We start from the raw sequence: 24,679 nt of genomic DNA, 5'->3' as shown, positions 1-24,679 counted from the left end.
TTCCAGATATCTCGAACAACACGTAGCATAGTTGCACATTTTTATTTCTTTTTTTCTTTTTTTTTTTTGGTTTACGTTCACTAAATTCCCATTAGTTTCGGTTAGACGCGTGGAAAAGCCGGAAAACATTGAATAAAAGTGGCGCCACCGTATTGTTGTTGCTATCGTCCGCCATTGTTGCAGTTATCGTTTTCCTTTTCCTCGCGCGTTAATGTTATATCGCCATACGTGTCCATTTAAATCGCCATTGCGCGAAAATAAATCGCCGTTTCTGTTCCCGCTTTAAAGCGAGCACCGTGAAAACTTTTCCATTGAACGTTGCGTGATATCTTCTCGCGTTTCGCGAATTTAAAACACTCAGAAAGAGAAATTGATTCGAGAAATCTTCAACGATCATTTGTCTACGAAATATCTACGAATCTCCAAATATTGGGCGAACATATCTTGAGAGTAAGATTCTCTCGAAGAGAATATATTTTATCAGTAATTTTCAAACGTTGTTTCGAGCGTGTTCACTTGACTTCAAAAGTGGTTTTTGAGTTTTAGTCGGAATAGCGCGTTAATCGATCAACGCCATCTGCGAAAAATTTTCTCGACAGTCTTTTTACTCTCAAATAGATTCGCAAAAATCAAACTCTTTCGTTTCTCACACCTTAAGTTCTCCATAGTCTCGAGAAACTCTCTTTTTCAAACACACTTTCGAACCTCTTAATGTTTGCACGAGTCTCTCTCTCTCTCTCTCTCTTCTTACGATATTTCTTATTACGATTGAATATGCTGTATTCATAATGAAACTCCTCGAAAGCAATAAAATCTTCTCCTAATAAATTGATCCCTCTATCATATATTTCTCTGTCGTGAAATAAACCACGAAACTTTCTACAAATTTTTTGTAGAAGCATTTTTTTTTTGTTTTACAGTTACAGTCGACTCTCTTTTCTTTTCTTTCTTTCTTTTTTTTTTTTTCCTGTTTCTCCCCGACAAAACGACGAGAATCGTCGTTTGCACGGGAATATCGTTCGCGTTAAGTGTAGCATTAAACTTAACGTGGCCGAAAATGCTACACTGTTCGTCGAAAGCGTTTGTGAAATGCATCGAGAGCGTTCATCACGAGTCTCGTGGCCGGAATCAGGACAGGTTGTAATGGAGACAGAGAAAGAGGGGAGCCTTTATAAAATGTACCTCGAATTTCAACGTCGCTTTGTTGCTCGGCATTCCTCAATGCCGGAATATCTTCCGGGTATTTAACTAATTTCGCTTTGATACATTGACTGGATTTTGATGTTGCTCTTTTCTTTTCTTTTTTTTTTTTTATACTTCTTTTTTTTATTCCTCTTATTCTTTCGAAAGCTCGATAAATTTCTCGATAAATCGACGAAACGTAGTTTTCATCATCGTGATCGATACTCGATTGTTGTGCTTTTATTGGATATTATCGCGATAATTCTCTCTTTTCTATATACGAAAAAGGAACGATCAGGAGCATTGTAGTAATTATAAAAAGAAAGATTTTAAATATGTATTCCGTGTATATTTTAAATAATTATTCGAAACCGATTAATAATATTGCATCAACGAATAGAAGAAAGTTGTATATTTTTAACAACTTTATATCCAATAGAACGATAATCAAATAATTTTTAAAAATTATTCTCAACAATTCTCGTACAATATTTCCTTCGTTGCGTTACGAAAAAAAATTGAAATCATCATCGGTAAAGAGAAAAATATTAAAAATTTCACAAATAATAATTGGAAAGAATTGGGGTGAAGCTTGTTTTGAAATTTATTTCACGTATTATTAATCGGATTTAGGGGCAAGATTTTACTTGAAATCACAATGCGGACGCGTTTCCATGAAAATTCTTATTATTTATGCTAATTAGAGAACGGACGTGGCTCGGAACTAATTAGACGCACCTCCAATTTCCCTTGACTGGACGTGTTCGCTAGTAATTACTCTGACATCAATCAAGCCAATATTAAGGGGTGGTCACATGCGCAGCTAACATAATATATATCATTACCAAATATACTGCGCAACATATTCGAGCAACTGTTCATCGATACATTTCTAGAAAGAAAGAATATCGCGCGAATGTTCCAGTGGCTTTTTTTTTTTTTTTTTCATAAAAATTCAACTCGATCGTAGTATATTCGAATATACTATTTTCCAAAAAAAGGATGGAATTTTTGTCCCGCAATACATTTTCAATTTTCACCGTGGCGGCGATGGAATAATAATTTTAATAGGATTTGCAAGAAATTTTCATTGTCGTGAAATTTATTCTCTCTGTGTGCGAATTGTTTGCAATGTTGTTAATAATGTAAGGAAGATGGTAAAATGTAGAATGCAGAAGCCTAGATTCAATTTTTCTTGTTACATTTTTAAAGATGGAAACGCGAATTTATAGACCGACCTGTCGATTTCTCGTGAAATTTTTTTTTCAAATCGAAGATCGATGGTAAAAATAGAGTACGTCATATCGAAATATTGAATAATTGATTCGCATCGAGATTGTATCCTTAACTTGACACACTTTCGTATCTATTTCTCCTAAAATCTTATATACAATATTTTCCTAAAATAAAAGAAAAGTAATCTTGGATAATATTAAGCGGAAATGTTGATGATACGTCGAATTTTTTAATTTTATCGCGAAGACTACGTTCTCGAACTCAGTTTTCGCCTAAAATTCAGAAGCGAAAATTAGAAATTTCAAGTAATTACGAATAGCTTCGTTGCTTGAATTCTGCTTTTCCAAAAATTTACAATAGTGAAATCTTCGAATATCAAAACAAAAAGAAAAATTGAAACGTTAAAATTCCAATTTCCTTTCGATAAATTCGAAACTTCGTTCGCATCATATATTTATAAATATAAAAACCAACAAACTTCCTGCACAAAAGAAATTTGCAAATTTTTATCAAATACCTAATCAAGAACCGCACGATCCATTGCTGTCCAAAAATTTCACGACGATATCTTTTGAAAAGCAACGAAACGATAATTCCATGCCAGCTCCTCTGCAAAGATCATCCAACCGGCAATACGAAAAAGAAGGTGAGATCACGTCGTATTGAAGCGGCAGCAACGATAAATACAGACACTCGAATGAAAAAGGGAGGGTAAATATTGGGTCAAACGTCGAAATTAGCCTTCGACTTTTATCGAGAAGGAATTTTCCATATCTCTTTCGAACCAGCTGCCAATTTCTTTCCTCATCGACGCGTGTAACGACGATTGTAAAAACCGAACACGGTATAAAAATACGCTGGTCGATCTTTTATCAGGCAGTGGAGGTTGGAAAAGCGAACGTGATCGATTTTTATTAATTCGATTCGACGAAGGTTTGGTGTTTATCCATCGATTCGCGTTTTTGTTCTCGCGTGGTTCATAATGCAACGGCGGCATTTTGCGGAAAGTAATACCCGGTTCCATCAAGCCTGCTTTTTACCTGGATTTTGCGCTCGAATATTCGTAATTATAAAATATATCGCGATAGAACGATTTTATAATAACGCGCGTGTGTGCGTGTACACGAGGAATAAATACGAGGTGTATCTTTCCTATTGTGGAAAACGTTGAGAAACAATGGGAATAATTTTTATAATTTTTAAATGGATCGTTTTAAAATTTGGAACGTTTTTTCAAGCAAAGCGGTGAATTTTATTTCATATATTTTCGCGAAAGTAGATTTTTCCGTGTATCTTTCAACTCGTTCGCCGGTTGCTTTCGGAGCTTTTCATTCGTGTTTATTTTCCCCTTTCCAATTTAATTGTTTGCTCCGAGTTTTCAAACTTCTCCTCTCTTCCCGTCTATCAACAAATTTAAAGTATCGATGGTATAAAGATCGACGAGTGGAAAATACATAATTTTACCAAATCGATATAACTTTTCTATATATTATTCGCAATATAAATACTGATTATTCCTCTTTCTTAGAAAAAGCAAGAGGAAAGGAAGGAATAAAATTTTTCATGCTTAAACGGAACGCTTAACGAAAACAGCTGTATCTGCGGCAATATATACGAAAATATAATTTTAAACAAATTAATCCAACAATTCCTACAAATTGTAACAGAGTGATTCCTCTTTCTTTTGAAAAAAGAGATTTAAAAAAGAGAGATGAAGAAATTTATCGATATATTTGCAACAATTACATCCACGTGTATTATCGTCCAATAGCCCAAAAACGTGGAGCAAATTAACAAATTGACAGGCACGGAATCGAGAACAAAAAAGAAGGAAAAAACGAGACGTATTCCAAGCTCTGATAAAAAGATCACAGACGCCAGACGCCGATATTAACCGATGAAAGCAGCCTGTAATCGAGGCGGAGGGGGAGGGGACGTGATGTGATCAAAGGGTTGGGGAAAAAATGTTTTTCCCTTGCCGGGTGGATGATCAAGCCCCCCGAATGAATCGCGCGTCCCTCAATTAACACGTGATCATATAATCCGCGAGATTAACCGATTCCATGGAAAATCGGCGTATTTAGAGGCGAGACGTGGCTAACGATCTCATTAGTTTTGTTCCGTGTTATGGAGAGATGGTAGACAGGCCGATCTCTCTCTCTCTCTCTCTGATTTCTTTTCTATTTTTTTTAGAATGGAATCCCTCGTTAATTAATTCGTCGCGGGTAGCAACAAGCGTCTTTCGGACAATTCGGAAGGACGAATCTCATTAAGCGCAACGTGGCCGACTCGTTCTTCGTTTCCAACCTCGGTGCAAAAAAATTCTCGCCGAGTTTGGGCCCCGTTGAAACGGATTTTCGACTGGGATCGAACGATTAAATAAATAATTAAATTCGTTCAATTTGCGTGACACATGGAAACAAGTTGAACGAATTGATCGATAAAGAAGAAATCGAAACGACGACAAGGGTAAGAATGGAGGGTTGGGATGGTTAGGAATAAACGAGTGTATCACTTTTCGACGTTGCATTCGTCGTATCCGAATCACGTTCGAGGATAAACCGGCATCCGGTTACATTCTTCTGTTCCAGGCGATGAAGATGAGCAAAGTGGGCAACCAGACCAATTCGCAGGACCCACAGGCGGTGAATTCCCGGGTTTTCGTCGGGAATCTAAACACGTTCCAGTGCAGCAAGACCGATGTGGAGCGAATGTTTCAGCGTTACGGCCGTCTGGCAGGTAAGGTTCCTTTTTCCGGTGAAATCACATGAAACGAAAGGAAGGATCAGCTCCCCCGTATACCCTGACATTTTCTTCGAGATTCTTTCGTTAGGGTCGCAAATTAGATTTTTTTTTTTTTTTTTTTTCCTTTCATTTCTTTTCTGGGGAAGAGGAGGAGGGAGGGTTCGAAGGGATCGAAAATTTATTTAAAACGGTTAAATTATGGGATATTTCGTTGGTTCGAAAGTTATTATTATTATTATTATTATTATTATTATTATTATTATTAGGAATTGAAATTATGTGAGAAGTGATTTTTGAAGATTTTTATTGAAGTTTTGAAACAATAATTTCGAAAAAATAAGTGCATCGAGGAATACTTTTTTTTTTTTTTTCTTTCATTTCTTTTCTGGGGAAGAGGAGGAGGGAGGGTTCGAAGGGATCGAAAATTTATTTAAAACGGTTATATTATGGGATATTTCGTTGGTTCGAAAGTTATTATTATTACTATTATTATTATTACGAATTGAAATTATGTGAGAAGTGATTTTTGAAGATTTTTATTGAAGTTTTGAAACAATAATTTCGAAAAAATAAGTGCATCGAGGAATACTTTTTTTTTTTTTTTTTTCTTTTTCCGAATGTTAAGTGAAAATTTATTATTCCGTGGAAACACACATGTCGGGGATAATATATTTCAAAAGTTTTGTATCTTTGAAACGAGGGAATATTTATGTTAAATATTATTACGCGATATCTTTTGAGCGGTGTATAATAAAAGTTACTTTATGAAACGTAATAATTATGCAAACGGGACTAAAAAATGTTGAAGATAATTTCAGGAGAGATAGGATTTTCCTTGTTGAAACGATTGAAAATTTATTTAAAATGGTGGTACGCGATATTCTTTGAAATGATAAAGCTATTTTACGAAATGTAATAATTATAGAGGGATTATTTGATTCTCTTTTTTTTTTATTTTTTTTTATTTTTATATATATATATATATATATATATATATATATATATATATATATATATTATTATTATTATTATTATTATTATTTCCTTTCCGTAATTTCACGGTAGAATGAGAATTTATTCATAAGAGATTAAAAATGAATTTTTGCGTGAATCGAGCTTTCTGATAAAAATTAATACAAACCTACATTTTTCGTAAAGAGGATTATACGTTATTTTCGTTTTTAATAATAAATGATCGAAATATCAAAAAATATGAGATAATCTTTCAAACAAAATACAACCTTACATATAAAATCAAAAATAATTAAAAATAATCTAACGTGTCTAATCACACAATTTGTGTATCATTCATATATATATATATATTATTGAAAATCTCCGTTTTTCGAATCCTCCAAAATATCCATTCAACCAAATATATTTTAAATCAATTCTTAATTCCTTAATATCCTGTCTATAATAATTTCAAACGCATTTCGATAATCTTAACCAACAAAAAAAAAAACAAACAAACAACAAAATACAAAATTTGAAACGAAGAAACGAATTATTTAATAAATCATTATTTCAAAAAAAAGAAAAAAAGTAACAAAAATTCCAAAACACATTCTAATAACCTCAACTCCTTATAGAACCAACCAATATTCCCATCGTTCCAACGATTCCAAATACAACGATCTGACGAAACAGAAAAAAAAAAAAAAAAAGAAAAAAAGACAAAATTCTGTTCGAATCGACAAAACAAAAAAAAGAATCGAGAGAGAGGGAGAGAGAGAGAGAGAGAGAAAGAAAAAATCTCGTCCGATCCGGTATTATTTGAAATTTAAAAAAAAAAAGAAAAAAAAAGAAAGAAACAAATATATAAATACCGTTTTGCAGGAGGGATCGGAAAAGTAGGAAAAGTCGAAAAGCAGTCGATAGTGTGTAGTTACAAAACTGGTCGAAGTTGAGAAGATTCAAAGATCCCTGGCTCGGATAACGGGTAAAGAGTCGCGCTGTTATCCGGTACAAAAAGCCTGGGTGGGGGGAGGGGCACGGAGGAGAAAAATAGCGAGTTGGAAATAGGATTTTCTCGATACGCTCGGGGTCTTCGGTAACCCAATTTGTGCCGTGATAGCTCCTTGACCTTCGATATCCCGATTGGATATCCGTCTCCAGTTTCACCACCGATGACTCCCGTTGCTTTCACTGTAACGCTAACTTCGTTTCGGGGAAACGTACTTTATTGGAAACCGGGTAAATCCGGTGTGTGCACGCGCGCGGGAAAAAAAAGCGAGAGAGAGAGAAGAGATCGGCCGATTGATGGCACGAAGATTGAGTTTCTCGTTAAAATCGGTTTTATCGCTGGGTTAGTCATTTTCACGAGGATAACTGTCGTTCGCTCGAATTTTTAAACGAATAACAACGACCGAAAAATGCATTTGTATTTATATGGGGATTTCTATGGGAACGAGAGAGTGAAAGGAATTGTAGAGTTTCTTTTTTTTTTTTTTTTTTGGATAATTCCATAAACGTCGACGACAAAGAAGAGACTTATATAGATAAGCGAGAATTTATTATTTTCAGATTTTTTTCGAAATCGACGAGAAGAAACGTAATGGTGTGTGCAAAGAATCTAGATTTTGTCTGCAAAGGAATAATATATAAAAGAAAGATGAAAAGAAGAAATTATCTTCCTCTTTTTTCTCTCATGCTTTAGAATTCAAGTGTTGCACAGGTGTTGTTCAGAAAGGTATTTCTTAGTTAATTTACCGGAAAGTTGAAGCGGCGTTTGACGAGCAGCAACGAGGATACTATTTCATTAGTAAAAGTATCACACTTTTACCGATGGCGCAAGTTTCGCGAAACTCGGTCCCTGCTTACACGAATTTCGAGTTCCTTGGGAGTCTGTTGCGTACAGCTGTCACTGGTACAGCGATGCGATCCGTGTTTGGTGTTTCTGCAGGCAAGGAAAATTAAAGCGCAGTCTATGACGTAGTTTCCCCACGTCGAGTCGTGTGATACGTCTCGTGTAACGCCTGTAATGAAAACTTTCCCACGTTTAAATTTAAATAATTCGATTCCTTCACTCACCACCACACACGACGCGTGGACGCTTTTATTATTTACTTCTCACGAGAATTATCAATTTCACTACTCGTCTCGCCGATCTTATCCACTTAATCGAGTTATTTTAAAACGTTTCTTTTTCTTTTTTCGTTAGATTCTTTTTAGATCGGTAACAGCTAATTACTATGGTTATTTAAGTGTAACAAAAATCGAAAGATCAACTCAAGTTCTCCCTCGATTCTGGATAACGATACGCATCCACGAGATTCGAGAAAAGAACTCTCCTCCAAGCTCGTCGACATTTCAACAATACAAAATCCTATATAATAAAAATAACCCGAATTGCGAGGCAAATCGTTCATTCGATTCGAAAAGAAGCCAACCCCCTCGAAACACATTTCGTGGCGTCAAACGCAGAATTAGCTCGATCCTTGGAGGAGGGGCACTCGAGGCAGAGAAGTTGGAAATAAAATTAAGCTGCAATCGAGTCGATGGACAACGCTCGGCCACCAATCCGGAACGTCCACTTGACCCGCGCAATCTGCCTCGTACAGCTGCCTCGTACCTGTGGCCCACCCAGAAGAGGATCGTCGTCTTATCCGTCGTCGAATCGAACCACCCCTTTTAATTCATCACCAAGTTCCTCCTCCGTAAAGTTGGGCGCAGACGCATTGTCGCTGCATTTATTGTCTGGCCCGGTTTATCGGAGGGAGCTGGCGAAAGTAAGCTGTTTATCGGCAGTTACCAGACAGCGCGACGCTGTCCTCGATGAGATTTCGGGGTTTGCTGGCTCTTGGATTTCGTGGAGGAGCGTGGGTGGATGCAGGATGACCCATGACTGAACCTTGGACTTGACTGATAATGCAAACTGGTGCAGCACTTTTGTTTAATTGTTTCGAATCACAGCATGGAGCGACCGATTCGTTTGTGATCAAGCTTTGGATTCTCTCGTTTTTTTCGATCTCGAACGATTTCTTTCGGCGGTTGGTTCTTTTTTTTTTTTCATTTTCTCGCGAGATCGGTGGTCTTACGACATTTGTTTCTCGAAGGAGAAATTCGCGCGAATGAATTTATGGAAAATTGGACGAAAATGGAATGGTACTTGTTTTGGAAGGAAAAATTTGATTCTGTAAATTCTTATAAGAAAGGATTTAAAGTATATATAATTTAATGAATGAGCTTCGATTTCAATATTTTTGTATATCACTTCAAAAATATTCCAATGAAGTATTCCATTTTACTTTTCTACTTTTCTTTACGAATAACACAATTTTTTTATCCATCTACCGACACCAAAATATATCAAAATCATCGTCAGAAACGATAATCGAATTGAAACAAAAATTCTCTCTCTCTCTCTCCATTAAAAATTAATACACCGCAAGTTTAATCGACTCCATGAAAAGTTGTCCTCGCATAAAATATACAACTTAATCGACGTCCCAGTTCCCGTATGAACGTATAATTGACGCCCTGTACTGTAATTAAATCGACAAACTAACTGCGTTAAACATTTTCCGGAATGAAAAAAGAAAAAAAAGAAGAAAGGAAAAAGAAGCACAAAATTTCAAAACTTTTCAAAACTCTCCCCTTTCTCTCTCTCTCTCTAAACTGACCCAAATGCGGGATAAGCAAGTGCCTCCAACTTTTCCACCCTATCCGCTTTTCAACCCTATCCTGTCCCCGATTTACCCTGCCGAAAAACGGCATCCATCCGGTTGTGTTTTATCGTCAATCAAAGGGACGATTGCTACATGCATAAATTGCGCGGAAGAGGAGTTGCGCGCTCATTTTTTCGTCGAATCAAAACAAAAAAAAACAAACCAAAAAAAAAAGGAACAGCTTTCGTTATTTCGGAATTGAATCGGTTTACCGATGATCCATCGGTTTCGAAGCGAGATCGACGTGGATATCTCCCTTATTTTTCCTTTTAATTCGATTCTCTCCCCCCCACCCCCTCTCTCTCTTCCACGCGGGGTAAAAAAACACGCGGGGATATGTAGATTTCCGCGTTGGGAGGAATAACGCGAAACAAGAAATATCGAGTTACATCGGGAACAAAGGCCGAGTTTTTACACAGTTTCGAATCCATTAGGAGAGATTTCGAATCGTTGCAATTATTTCTGCTATGGTTTCGCGGTGTTCCAAGATAGTGGACTTATTAAATATTGTTTTAATATCGAAGGTATTATTATTGGTGTATCGAGATAGCATTTTCCGAACGCGTGAAAATAATTATAAGCGTTTAATTATTTATTGCATTTTTTTAACGAAGATACATCTAACTGTGTTTTTCGATTGTGCTCGATATATTTGAAAAGTTACTTGGTTAATATAAAGGGAAAAAGTTGATTCTCAATGATGATGATCAAACAATGAAGTGTAAAAAGAGATTAAGATTTCTTTGCCTCGAGGAAAGAGTTCGAATATCGATCTAAAAACTATCCATTCCTCGACTTGTGCTACTTCGATTCTCTGAAACTTTGAAGACCACACCGCGTGAAGAAAATTTTACAAATTTAAATTATTCGACTAACCGATTTCTCAATTTCTCAAACCTCAAGTTCAAACGAGAGAGAAAATAAATTTCTTTTCAAAAAAAAAAAAAGAAACGAATTAAAACGCGTCCACGAGGGGAAAAAAAAAAGAAAAAGAGAGAAAAAGAAATGAAAAATCCAACAAGTTGAAAAACCCTTTCTCGCCGTATCTGGCAGGAGAAGGCACGAGCGTTGCAAGTTCCATAAAAGTTTCAACCTCTGCCGGCCGCAACGACAATTCGCAATTCTCCTCGACGACTGTTTCGCGGTGTGCTGCGTCCCGCAAGAAAAGGGTCCCCGCATCCTTATTGGAGGAGAAGAGGCTCGAGTCAACGGAGACGTGAAATTGGAAAAGGTTCAGATTGTCGGATGGAGCAGAGCTAGGGAGGAATGCTTGGACCACTGTGACAGCTGCGCGGAGCAGATTGCACGAATCGAGTGGAGCACGACGTAGTGCACCGATGGAGAATCGTATTAAATTGTTCTGCACGCGTATCATTGTCCTCTGAAAGTCGTGGCAACCGATGCGTATTAATTCCTTTCAATTCCGATCGTTTTCAGTTTTCGGAGCAACGAACGATTCGAGCTCAAGGCCGAGAAATATTAAATACAGTCGATCGTTCGAATTACTTGAACGCAGGATGAATAATTCTCTGTAACGATTGAAAATTGTTATGCCGATTAATTTGATTCGTAGCGATTGATTAAAATTTACATTAGAATTACAAGGATTCTTCTTCTTACTAGAAAATCAATTTTCTAACGCAAAATATAAATAAATTTCGAGAATCGGGAAAAATCGAAATTTCGAATGAATTCGAGGCCTGACATATATATATATCTGGATAGCCTTCCATTCCTTTTTCGCTCTTTTCTCTTTCTTCTTTCTTTTTTCTCTCTCTTTTTTTTTTGTTTTTTTAATTTTACATCGGCCACCACATGGCACAGTTGGGCCATCGATTCCGGGGGCAGTCTGCGTGGCAAGTCGGCAGATACGTTCATTTTAACGCGGGAGGCTGCTGTAATCTGTGTACCCGTAATAACTTTTGCGTGGTTAGCAGCTGACCATGCATGGAATTCATTATGCTGAAACAAATATGTAAATCTCCATATATTCCTGCCATGGTTATACATATATGGCCCCGGGTGTACACGGGTCTGGATGCAGATATATTTCGTACGAAACGTGTGTCCACTCCCGAAACGGACAGTGACGCTTTAAAAAAAATTTATCTCGCAACGCCAGTTCCCTAGAACATGTTAATAACGTCAAGTTGAAAATCTCGAGGATTTTATTCCTATCCTACGCTTCCTGCACGCTCCCTTCCAATTGCGTGCGTTGTTTATGAATCTGTGTCTCCTTTTGGCAAATATTTTTAATTGCATCTCGTAATATTTGATTGGAAATTGGATAAATTTATTTGTAATTTTTCGTTCTCGTTTTTTTCGATAAAAATATATAATTGTGAATTATCATTATAATTTGTTAATCTTTCCATTGATCTCTGATTTCTCTTAATTCCTATATTTCGATTAGAAATTAGAACAAAGAGTTTTATTTTATACTTTTTAATTATGATATATGAAAACGATGATATAGATAAAGAGCAAAGTATTAAAGCAAGTGACGTGTTGAATGTAACGCGAAATCTTATTAAAATTCATTGTCGATAAATGTAGGAAAGGGAGAAATTTATTCCCCGCGGATTGTGATAAACTCCGTGGAGCTGCCGCGCATGAAAAATAAATACCAGCGAATGTTCCTGTAATTTATTTAAGAAAATTCTCGGCGAAAGAGAAAAGCTTCTGCATTAAGCATATTTAAATTCCATTTTTAATCGCGTGTCCAAAGACAGAGATAATATCCGAACTTTTGTTTCATCCGAACTTTAATACAATAACAGTTTGCGACACAAGACACTCTAGCCGCAATGCTCTCTCTGCTAAAATTAATTCTTTGGTACAAAAAAAAAAAAAAATCAACATTCGTCCGTTTAACGCTTTTCGTTCGAAACTTCTTAACTCTATCGAAATAACTTTTTTTGCGTCTCAAAATATAATTGTTCCTTCGTACAATCGTCGATTGAAAATTATACTTAGTTTCAGAAACGTGTATACATGCATAAAATATACAACGATATTCCTATATCGCTGAATAAAAATAAAAGAAAACGAATAAAAAGCTCGAAAACTCGAAAATCACCTCCCACCACTTTTCTTCATCTGTTCTTCGAATCACATTTCAATCCTCTCGATCCGGTATTCCGGAACGATGACGAGATCCACCCCCTCTCCTTTCCATCCCCAAAGATCCCCGCAAAGTCTGGCCGAAGGCTCCACGCTCCTCATCAAAATTCATGGAAACAATTTTAATTAAAGATTTCCCCCCATTATCCCGGTATTTCTGTTTCATTCCATCCGCGTTGCTTGGAAGAAAGGAAGCGGGCTATTGGAACGTCATGATCGTTTGTTGTTTCAGGAATATCTATGCACAAAGGGTATGCATTCGTGCAATTCACAAATCCCTTTGATGCCCGGAGCGCCTGCCTCGGCGAAGATGGCCGCACCGTTCTTAGCCAGATACTCGGTAAGTAATTTCTCTCTTCCCGAAACATTAATAACTCGTTCTCTATCCCCCTATAACCTCCCCTCCCCTCCCGTTTATATAAACGTTTCCCAAGCGTACGGTCGAATTTAAATATTAATTATAAACACGGCCAACGTTTGGCAACACCCTCCCTTCAATTAATTATTGGCTTGCGTTCCGTTTCCGAAAATTCCGTTTTTGAAAGGAGAAGCTGGCCGGTTCTTTGACGTCTCGTTGCTTTTTCCAAGTTTAACTCTCGATTCCTCGAGGATTCGTAAAACGTTGCCGCATTTCGATCGTTCTTTGAATCTCTCTCTCTCTCTCTCTCTCTCCTCTTGACTGTACATTTGCTTCAATTTGCAGGTAAAAATTGCACGGTTAATCGTGAAATTTGATCGATAATTCTGTCTATTTTGTCGGAACACTTTATTTGGAATCAATTTACTCGCGTTTATTCGCGAATGTGGGAAAATTTAGATTTGAAAAGATTTTTGTTCTTTTTTTCCTTTTTTTGTTTTTTGGAGAGGGTTGAGGATAATTGAGAAGAACATTTATCCTTTGTTCTGGAAATATCACTTCAGGATACTGGTAGAAATTTTTATCTTACTTTTCGTTTTAATTTTAATTCTTCCCTCGTTGTAAGAAGAAATTAACGAGGGATCGTTATTGGTTGACCGCGATTCAAAACTGGTTCATTCGTAAACGTACCGCATCTATTACTGCATTCATTTGGAATGCCTCAATTAACCACTTTGCTCGATAATATCATCAATTTCTTTCTCTATTAATACAATTATTTTTCGCAATGGAAATAAGTAGAAGATATCTTCAACGAGAAAATCAAAATTTCTCTATCCAAATATAAACTGTATATTTGATTGGAACGATTCAACGATTTCTTTATTTATTTATATTAAATTTAAATAAAATCATTCTAAATTTTAGTTTTCATAGAAATTGCAAATGAATTTCGGAACGACGAGATATACAAGATGATATCGGAAGAGGTTGAAAGTTTGATGAAAAATTCATTAAAGATACATCCAAGGTACGTAACAAGGTGCGTCTTGGATATTGCATTTTGTATGAATTCCAGATGAAAAAAAAAAAACTCTTAATCGAGATTAATATTGCAATATACGTTCTTTTCGAATAGATTACAAATTCTTTCGGATCTTCGAAAAAATTCAATGTTGGATACAATCATCGAGATAGAAATTCTAAAGAAATTTTTCCTCTCTCGTCGTGGAAAGCGAAATCGGACGAAAACGAATTATAATTTCAACAAATCTGGATGCGGAGGAAGGATCGCGATTGGCGCGATCATTTACGAAGTTAACTCGACGCAGTCGGGGGAAGGTTGTTGCCCGCAGTCAGGAACGAGAACCGAACAGATCCTTAAAAGCGAAGTATCATCGACTTCCAGCCATTAGTTTCGAACTTCTCTCGGGAATCTGACTAGAGACAGGGGGGATACGTTCGAGAGCATTTAGCAAACTCGCGAAACTTCCCATGAGAATCGGATTTTCTTCCTGCGCCATTACGAAATTTGCATGATTTCCGGCCCCGATTCGTAAACACACCGATCGAACGAATCTTTTTCTCTTTTTTTCTTTTTTTCTTTTTTATCTTCACTCCTTCCCTTATACATTCTTTCCTCCTCGTTAGTAACGTCGTTCGTACGGATAACAAGATGGAGTTTGAAATTTCCGTGGTTTGCTGAAACTGGATGGAGGTTAGTTTAAACCGGAGCTGTATATAGAACGTGTTTCACGTCTCGCTAGTTCAACAGTTGAACAAGCTGCTACGAATACGGCGGTCAATAAGACAAATATGACTTGGAAGGAGGAACGAGGATAGCCTTGGTATCGACTAGGTGCTATCTTGCTCAACATCCTCCCTACCTGTGTACGCGTTATTGTAAAACCAGATGAAATTGGACTCGCCTAATATTTTATTTATGATCTCGTTACGTATCCGCAACGTATAAGTATACGTTAAGACTACTCGTTCGAGACAACAACTCGCGTATATCTTAATCATTAAGATATAACAACTTATTCAACATAGACTTACTGAACAAACACAAAATACCCCATCGACGATAATTCGATTTTTTTCATTTTATTCAAACCCGTCCGTTCGTTCGTTTCCCGTCAAAGATTAACCAAACGACGAAATTACACAGACTCGATAAATCTCCCATTCGAAATCCAAATCTATATTTCCAATTGCTGGCGAGATACGGTGCCGTTTTCAATTCCTTGAAAAACAGCCTCCCTCCCGAAAGAAACTCGCGCGCATTAATCACGGATAGAAGGTTTATAAGTTGTCCCCTGTCGGTATTCAGATTCCAGGTTGAGCCGCCTCTTTTTCTCCCTGTGTAAAAGTAGTATCCCAGGAACGGGATACTACAGGCGACAAAAATCAACGGAGGTGCCACGATCGCAAGAAGCGGACCCGTCCTTTCTTCCTTCCACCCTTTCGCTCGGTTACTCCACCCCCACTCCTCGCTCGATTCGCCCAGAAATCTTTCTTTGGCTAATGCAAGAACTGTGTTCCCACTGTACCCTCCCAACCTTCCCTACCACCCCCCTCCGTTGTACACACGTACGTTCCACCCCGCCTGGATGAGGATACCCGGGGAGACGTGCATTTACAAGCGCTCGACTCACCGCAGGGAGACCCAAGGCTGCACACGTTCCTTCCTATACAATTCTCGCCGCTCATACGTGTACGTGGAGAAAGTGTGAGAAATGGTGAGGAACAGTCAGTCGAATAAAAACCTCCCCCTTCGCGACGATTCCATCGGTCGAGGTGTCGATTCCTTTTGATCTTTTTCGCGGGTACCGCGCCTTTGTGATCGCGTTCTTTTCCAGGGAATTTTGATCTTTTGACGGGGATTAAAGGGGGGTAATTTTTCAAGGATTTTTTTTATTTCAACGGTATGTAGAAGGAGTGGTGTTGAATTTTTTATTTTTTGATTATTGGCTGCGAATGAGTAAAGCCTTTTCTTTTTCGATGGCAATGAAGGAAAAAAACAAACGAATCTCTCTAAATAAATTGAGAAAGGGCGAGGTTTCGAAAGGGTTATATATCAGATCAAATAGAAAAGTGTAACACGGCTCGATTCTGGAGGATTGAACTGCGCCGTGAGCGACTCGAATTGAATTTAAATTTCGATCGTAATTGATGGCCAATTAATTCTAACTTCGAGTTTCATTCTTCGGGCGAAGGTCCTTTGTGCGAATGAAAGGATATTGGATCGGAGAATTATTTTCCTCGATTTATTTTCTTTACCTTGTCGGTTATCAGTTAAAAGGAATGTTAATATTCGGTAACCAGTGCTTGGATCTTATTTCATCCGAAGAAAATACGCTTTTCGGCCTGTGGAGCTTCGCATATTTCTCTAATATCTGGCTGTATAACGGGATTTCTGGGATGGATATAATTATGCGAGGTGGTGGGCGAATCTACGAACCGACTCGTTGCGCTTTCAGAGCTTTGAGAAATTAGCTATCAAAAGGAAGGCGGATGCAATATCGGCCTCTACGATGAAGAGGGATCTTATAAAAAATGAATTTCGTTGCTCCACCTCCGATAGGTTTTTAGATACGTATTATCTCTGTCGTTTCCTTTTAGTTTCCAGAATAAACCATGAAGAAGAATAATCAATGAAAGAAACGTAAAACGTTTTAACATTAATGGATAATCTCTCTCTCCATGTTTTTTAAGTCTAAAGTAGCTGTCAATGTTGATAAACATTTATTACGAGCGATTACTTCCATACCTTTCATCAGTCTTTTGTAATTATTTATAAATGATTGTAAAAAATTATATAACGAAAAGATTTTTATTTTGAACAATTTTCGATACTCGACGTGAAACGTTTCCATTAGCTCGGTGCTAGGTATAGGATGAAAAAAAATGAAATCGTGAGACGATATTGCGCGCTTATCTCGTTTCGCATAATCTACGATACTTTTTATATGCATCGCATATTTTCGCAAAACGCACAAGCTGAATATTTTAGGATGGTATTTATTAGGATGTATCATGTATGAGAAGTTTTACCGGCACTTCCTGTCATTTTATGTGACACCTCTCACACTTTACTTCGGCCTAGATATATTCAAGTGTCACGTTTCCTACCCTTAAAAGATGGCAAAAGGTTATCTAACGTGATATTTCGTGACGATGCACTTTATCCCCAAAAGTTTTAAATAAATAATAATCCGTAAAGTGGATTGCAATCAACAAATTACTGTTATCAAAAATATTGCCCTCATATCTTTCACTTTGAATCATTACTTGTTCCAAGTCACGAGTGTGAAAATTTATGGCAATCGATACAAATGTGAACAAAACATATGATAACTATATGATAACTATATGACGCTATTTATCTTCATAGGAACTTTTTATGAAAAATTATTATTTATTTTTTGTAAAATAGTAGTGAAATAAAAGTTGGATTAAAAGTTTGCTTTGTTTTAAAAAAGTGCATTGTTCGCTTTCCCTCTCGGTGGATTTCTTAAAATAGTAACTTCGTAAATTTTGCAAACTTTTCGTTCGTTCAACTTCGTTGAAATTCGTTGCATTTCCAGTCCAAAAGCGCACTATTTTAAAGCGTTTACATGTACGGCACACATTAATTATCCTCAAATTGAATTCCATTTATCCCTTTCCTTCTTTTCAAAAAAAAAAAAAAATGTGTTCTACCGTTAATTTCAATTATGCCCCCGTTGGGATTGGTTTCAATTGAAAATCGAACTAATCGAAAATCGTACTATCGTCGAATACGAAAACAACGGAAAATTGAAAAGTATCGACAATTATCAACTGGTTGGATATTCATGAGGAATATAGGTCACTTATAATACGAACTGAGCTCGAGCAATGGTAGAAGGGAGAACTGTGATTTATTATGATAATCTCATTACGAATTAATATGCTGATTTACGACTGGGACGATTCTTTTTCATTCAGTAATCTATACGATGGAGTCTGTCATACATTTATATCGAATGATTGATGCTTTATGAGCCTCTCAAGAAAGTAAAATTATTTAGATAAATGATGAGTCGAAACGTATTCGTAATAAATAAGAACGAAATAAATTTCAAAATTCGCGCTATATTTATATACTAGATTCCATTAGAGATGCGCCGAAGACACCCGAAGATGCGCGAAATTGCGCGAAGTTCTATAGAGTTCGCGTCGTTCCCGCGCAAATCATGGCGTCGGTCATTTTGTGCGCGATTGATCAGTGACTTCGTATATTAATTGATAATTAAAGTGTTTTTGTTAGTGTTTAGTGAAGATATTTTACAAAAGAAATTCTGGACGATTAATAAGATGAAAAGTACATCGTGAAATATTGTTTTCGTTGACGTTTTCTTGTGTCGAAGTGAGGAAAGGAAAGAGATTACGTCATCATGGCAGGAAATTTTCACATGGTACGTTAAATATTACGATTTATTTCTTTCTCGTGGGTCATAAATTGCATTTTATTACATTATACTTCCATCATTTTAAATTGTGAAAGCTTGTTTTAGTATTCCGAAAATATATTAATCAAATATAATAATAGGTAGCATTCGTTAATGCGAAAAATTTTACTGCGCAATAAGTAGCAAATAAATACGTAAATTATTTTTTGCTCTGAAAACATCTATTTGTTATAAAATTTGTATCTGAATAAATTTATTATTAAATATCTTTAGTTCTTAGTATGTTTTGGTACTGAAATTACAAAATAAATACCAATTGGAATAGATCGATAAAATAATTAGAATCAACGTATTCAATTCCGTTTTAACCTCACATTTTCATTTTTCGTGATAGACATCTATTTGTTATAAAATTTGTATCTGAATAAATTTATTATTAAATATCTTTAGTTTTTAGTATGTTTTGGTACTGAAATTACAAAATAGATACCAATTGGAATAGATCGATAAAATAATTAGAATCAACGTATTCAATTCCGTTTTAACCTCACATTTTCGTTTTTCGTGATAGACATGCAATAGATATTAGTATATTCTTTATAAAAAAAAAAATTAATAATGAAATAATAATTGAAACTGACTTAGTATATTTTTAAATAAATATATGTATTTATTAGATTTTTATTCCGTGTTTTAATGTAGATTTTTTTAATGCAGTAAAGCATAAATTATAAAGATTTTTTTTTTTTTTGCATCGAAAATTTACTGGGAAAATTAATAGATGAATAACAAAACTGACGATCTTGCTAGATATTTATGGAATGCAAAGAGGGAATGAGAAAGTTGATGTATTTGTTTGGTTATACACGCGACATGTGAAGTATTCATACATTCAGCAAACGTTTTGACTCTGCAGAAACTGCTACGTATTAATTAATAATTGAACAGCGTACCGTGTTATATGAATAATTCATAATTAAAAGTCATAATTTTCACATATCGTCGTCGTTTTCCATAATACGCGAGAATGTATAAGCAAATGTCACACGACATGCATATTGTTTAGTATAAAATTTCTTCCATTATTTTCATTTAAACAGTGAAAAATGTCAAATTCGAGCTTGGTAGTACAATTTAATTAAAATCGAACTAAGAAATTCAACTTATTTTCGTATAAATTTATCTTGTGATTAAATTAGTTATTAGTTATATTAGGAATTTAAATAATTAACGAAATTTAAAAGTCGAAAGTCATTCTTCAATTATATCACAGTCTAATCTTTCACCAGAATTTTTGAAATATATAAAAATATATTGTTGAAATATTTGATCAGTCTTTGAACCTTCAATCTCCATTTTTCATCAAATATTTTCTAAAAAATATATATCCACAATAATTAAAATCTTTCGATTTTCAACTTTCTCTCAACAATTCCCCATCAAATTTTTCAATATAAAATTACAAAATATTTAGCGATGAACTTTCAATCTCGAAGTTATTTTCAAACATTTCTATATAATCTGGTATCCTTAGTATAGCGGAGCATTGTTTTAAACATATACAGTTAAATTCGAATCCGGTGGTATAACTTCGTCGAAACAAAACGTGCCATCTCCACCGGTAGGGAAACACGTGCTTGTTAACTGTTACGTGAATGATAACCAGGGTATTCCCATTAAAAGTGGAGGAACGTTTCATCCTGATTCGTTGTAATCGCCTCGTGGAAATTGTTACTGCACGACAAACGCAATACCCTGCCTCTCGTGCTACAACTTCGTGATGATGTAACGCGGTTTTGTATGGAATTATGTTTCGTTTAATTAGATTAATTAAATTCACCGATAACGAGATCAGAGTGGAAAAACAAATACAGGGGGAAGGGAAAGTGTATACATGTTTAGAGAAACAGGTCATAAATTCACATGTATACGTCATGTACGAACATCTAATTTGCTTGTATTGTTACGACTTTCCATAAATCGTTTGCAAATCGAGTTCCGATAATTATCGGGTGATTTTCTCCCTTGCGGATTACGTTTTTGTAACTTTTTTGTTTTGTTGAAACAAATTGGATTAATATATTAAAACAAAGATAAAAATATAACGAGATATATCTATTTTTATAACGTCACTTTAATTACAATCACTCGTATATAAATGTAGTTTTAATATCAAGCAAGCGATCTCTTAATTACTATTTTAAAAATTATTTTTTTAGAAATATTTCTATTCCTAGAATATGGAGACCCTTAGGAATTTATTTCAAACGTAAAAAAAAAAAAAATATATTCAGAATATCACGGTAAAGAGAAGTTTAATTACACGAACTTTTCGTTTATGAACCTTCTTTCAAAAGGAAAGAAAATTCGTAATTAACGAAAATAAAATAAATTCTACTTTAAATACTCGATAAAAAAAAAAAACGTCTTCTCCAAATCTCAATTTTCCATCGATCATATTCAAAATAACGAATTCACTTATCTCTTTCAAAATTCCAAATTCATTCGATCACGAACGAAATAGTTATAGTTATAGTCACCTTTGAATATTCTCTTCTCCCGTGATTGCCCGCCATCAAGGCAGATTATACCGTATCGGAAAGGATCACGCGTAATGTATGCGTTTCCCCTTCGACGACGAGGGGGAAAATCGTAGGTGTCGAGGTATCCTCTTTTTCCTTTTCTCGCGGCTATAGTCACTCTTTCTTCGACGATAGAGCAACAATGCCGGTTACTTTATTTTTTTTTACGATCGGTATTTTTATGCGCACGTGCGCGGACGAGAGTTGCATTTAATCCTTCTCGAAGATCGTTCCCCATCCAGGGATAACTGTATCAAACATGGGACTCGTAGCATGGGCTGGTGTGGGGCGGTTAAGTGGGCGAATCGCGTGGCGGTTTCCAGGTTTTATGATCCCAAACCCCCTTCTTATCCCCTTTTTCTTTCGGCTCTTGTACTCGTCTTTTTACTCTCCATCCCTCGGCTCCCAAAGTGCGCGATATAAAACAAACGTGGATAAGAGTTATGCGAGTCTTCTCTTCTTTTTTTAGTGCTCTAAGCACAGTGGGATAGAGTAGAGTAGAGGTTTCTTTTGTATTCATAGAGAGGCTGTGTGTTTTATTCGAGAAATCTGGGAGATTCGAGGGAGAGGGATCGTTCATCCCTCTCCGGAGGCAGTTTTTAAGTTAGTGTCAATGGGAATCGAACGGGATTAAAGATTCGATGGGAATGGTTAACTGTACCTGATGTCCACCTGTAGGTTCTCCATTCGTGTTTTTTTTTTCTTCTTTTCTCTCTCTTTCTCTTTTCTATTTGATTTTTTTTTTCGTTTTTTTCCTTCTCTATTCTCCGCGCGAGAATTTTTCTTCCTCCACTTCCGGTACGCGCCATTAAACCCTTTAAATGAGAGTCGAAAGCTGGCAAACTCTTGAGGATATAATCCTGGCTTTGCGAGGCTATGATCCTTCTAACTGCGAAAGCTCTCGCTCTTGTGATATTATATAAAAACTATCCTCCCTCTCCCCCCACTCTGCTTTAGCATCGTTTGCTCTTAGGCCTTTCAAGTTCGCCACTTTCCTTCCGCCCTATCGTTCTTTACGATATTTTAAATTCGTTTCGCTACCCAGGTTAATGGTATCGCCCGTTACTTGTCCAATGCGCTTTTTAGGTTATCCATTTCGCCCAATTTGCTACGAGTTTTGGTCTTAAAAGTTGATCCGGGATCAATGGAATAATTCGTTTAAATTTACGGTCGGATGTACTTTAATTGTTAATGTTATTGAATAGAATCAAGGTATATACCGATATACCGTTAATTGTCAAATTAAAATTAATAAAAATTACATTAATTATTACCGAATATTTATTTTTGAGTTAATTTATTTAAATAAAACATAACATTATTAATGATAATTAGAAATTATTTAAAAAATTCCTTTATCCTTTTATTTAGATGAATAAAAAATAAGAAGGAAATAAAAATATAATTAAATTATAATACATATCGTTTAATTAATCATCGATCGAATATTCGATGTAAATAATATCGAAAGTTATTATACGAAATACGTTCCAATGATTTCGTTTCTCGATTTCTTATAACCTTCTCCCATTATTGATATTATTACGTTTGCTCATTCGGTGTTCGACCGTTCTAAAAGGCGGACGCGTGTAGAATTTCTTCCTTATAATTTTCTTTCTTACTGTTCTATTCTCGCGTGTGGGTGTAATTTATCTTCGATATTGCTTTTACGTGATTATTTTGCAATTATTTATATCCGTATCGAATTAAAGTGTTGGCGATAATTTTTAATAATTATAGATCGTCCAGAATTTTTTATTGTTGGTATAAATATAGTGAAAAATATAATTTAAAGTATTATTTAAATAATGTGCATCGAGTGTTCGAAATTTTTCTACGACAAACGCATGCACGTGATGATGGGCGAAATTTTTGGAAAACTGCAGATACGTGAATCGACAACTGTAAGTCATATTTTTTTTTTTAAATTAATATCGATAAATATCTTGTTGGTCATTTGTTTTTTTTTTATTATTAAATTTTTATCTTTTCGTTATTATTAATCGATAATACAGTTGCTAATGATAATATAATATGTATACATATGAAAATTATTTTACTCTCTCTAAACAGGAAATTTGTATTAACTGTATTTATGAATTTTGATATATATATATATAATTTATCAATTAATGTTTAATTTACATATAATATTCAGAATAATATTCAATCGATATTTCAATATGAAATGATCAACAAGTTATTTGCATTATTAGTTGTTAAGTACAAGCAGGAATAAAAATTAAATTAATCTAAATTAAACGTATTCTATCGTTAAATTTCTTGAATTTAACGCATTGTTCAATCGTTTCTTAAAATTTCTAATATTCTATCGTTACATTTTCCATTTGAGTGGAAAATCAAAGGGGGGGGGGAAGGGGGAAATAGTATAGAAATTTTTTACAAAATTTTTTCTACTCGCGTCACATAAACAAGTTCAAATGTTTATCCAATGAAATGAACACCCATTTAAACAACAAATAGGGGAAAAAGTCTAAGAATTAGGATGCTCGGTTGCAACGTCGTAACATCTCATGTATATAATTTCGACTTTCTTGATCCCCGAGAGAATATCGTCCGCATCGCAGCGAGAGAGAACGTGCTCCCGTAAATTTACGGTGAAATGTTGCTTCACTATACTCCACTCTGCCATATTAGACTGTATTCTTGAATTCGCATACACGACGTAAGATTTATTGCCGAGCTAAACTACGTCGTTCAATGCTTATTAATGTTAACGAACCCTTCTTCCCCTTCTCCTTTTATTCTCCGACTCGTACCTATTTTAATCCCCTATGGAGGATAGTATTTGTAAAAGGAACGTAATCCATGACCGGTTAATTTAAGACCGAATTAGCAAGATGGGAAACGATCCATAGATCTGGCCAAGTAGCTCGTCCAATTGATTGTTCTTCGCGATACACGTTTCAAATTTTATCTCCATTTTATTTCGACGTGGAAAATAATCATTATTATATTTTAAAAAAGATGTAGGAAATTTTTCTATTATTCGTATAATTTTTTCCTTTTTTTCTTTTATTTAGAAAATATAGAATTTTGAGAAAGTTTTCGTCGATTTTCTTCTATAATTTTTTTTATCATTATCATCCATAAATTAGTCCAATTAGATATTTAGATAGGCAGTAATTAACAATTTAATTAGTCACATCCTGTTCGGTCATCCCGAATTGTTTCCACTTGGCTAATTCTGCTACAAAAGATATTCCCTCGATAAAAGATTTTCCTTCGGCGAGGAAATTTAAAACTCGACGAATATCGACGTTTCCAATGGAAGAAAACTTTTCAACTCTCGAAACATTTAAGAACGTAATCTTAAATACTTCTTTT

At 35.5% G+C, this 24,679-nt stretch overlaps 1 protein-coding gene across 7 annotated transcripts in view; it reads left to right on the top strand.

Annotated features, from left to right (window-relative positions):
- Positions 1 to 24,679, top strand: part of LOC100865280 (uncharacterized) — a 320,953-nt gene that overhangs the window by 195,794 nt on the left and 100,480 nt on the right. For 6 of the 7 annotated variants that reach the window (XM_086908754.1, XM_086908752.1, XM_086908757.1 and 3 more), the window contains 2 exons: positions 5,010 to 5,157; positions 13,189 to 13,296. In XM_086908754.1, the coding sequence (XP_086764880.1) occupies positions 5,010 to 5,157; positions 13,189 to 13,296 (256 nt within the window). The remainder of the gene's footprint in view (positions 1 to 5,009; positions 5,158 to 13,188; positions 13,297 to 24,679) is intronic. The other variant, XM_086908758.1, reaches the window with a different exon arrangement.

The sequence above is a fragment of the Apis florea genome, unplaced genomic scaffold (genome assembly GCF_048593485.1).
Source record: "Apis florea isolate Af1SG1 unplaced genomic scaffold, ASM4859348v1 contig_3081_pilon, whole genome shotgun sequence".
NCBI lineage: Eukaryota > Metazoa > Arthropoda > Insecta > Hymenoptera > Apidae > Apis > Apis florea.
The sequence above is the reverse complement of the archived record's forward strand: the minus strand, read 5'-3'. Positions and strand labels throughout refer to the sequence as shown.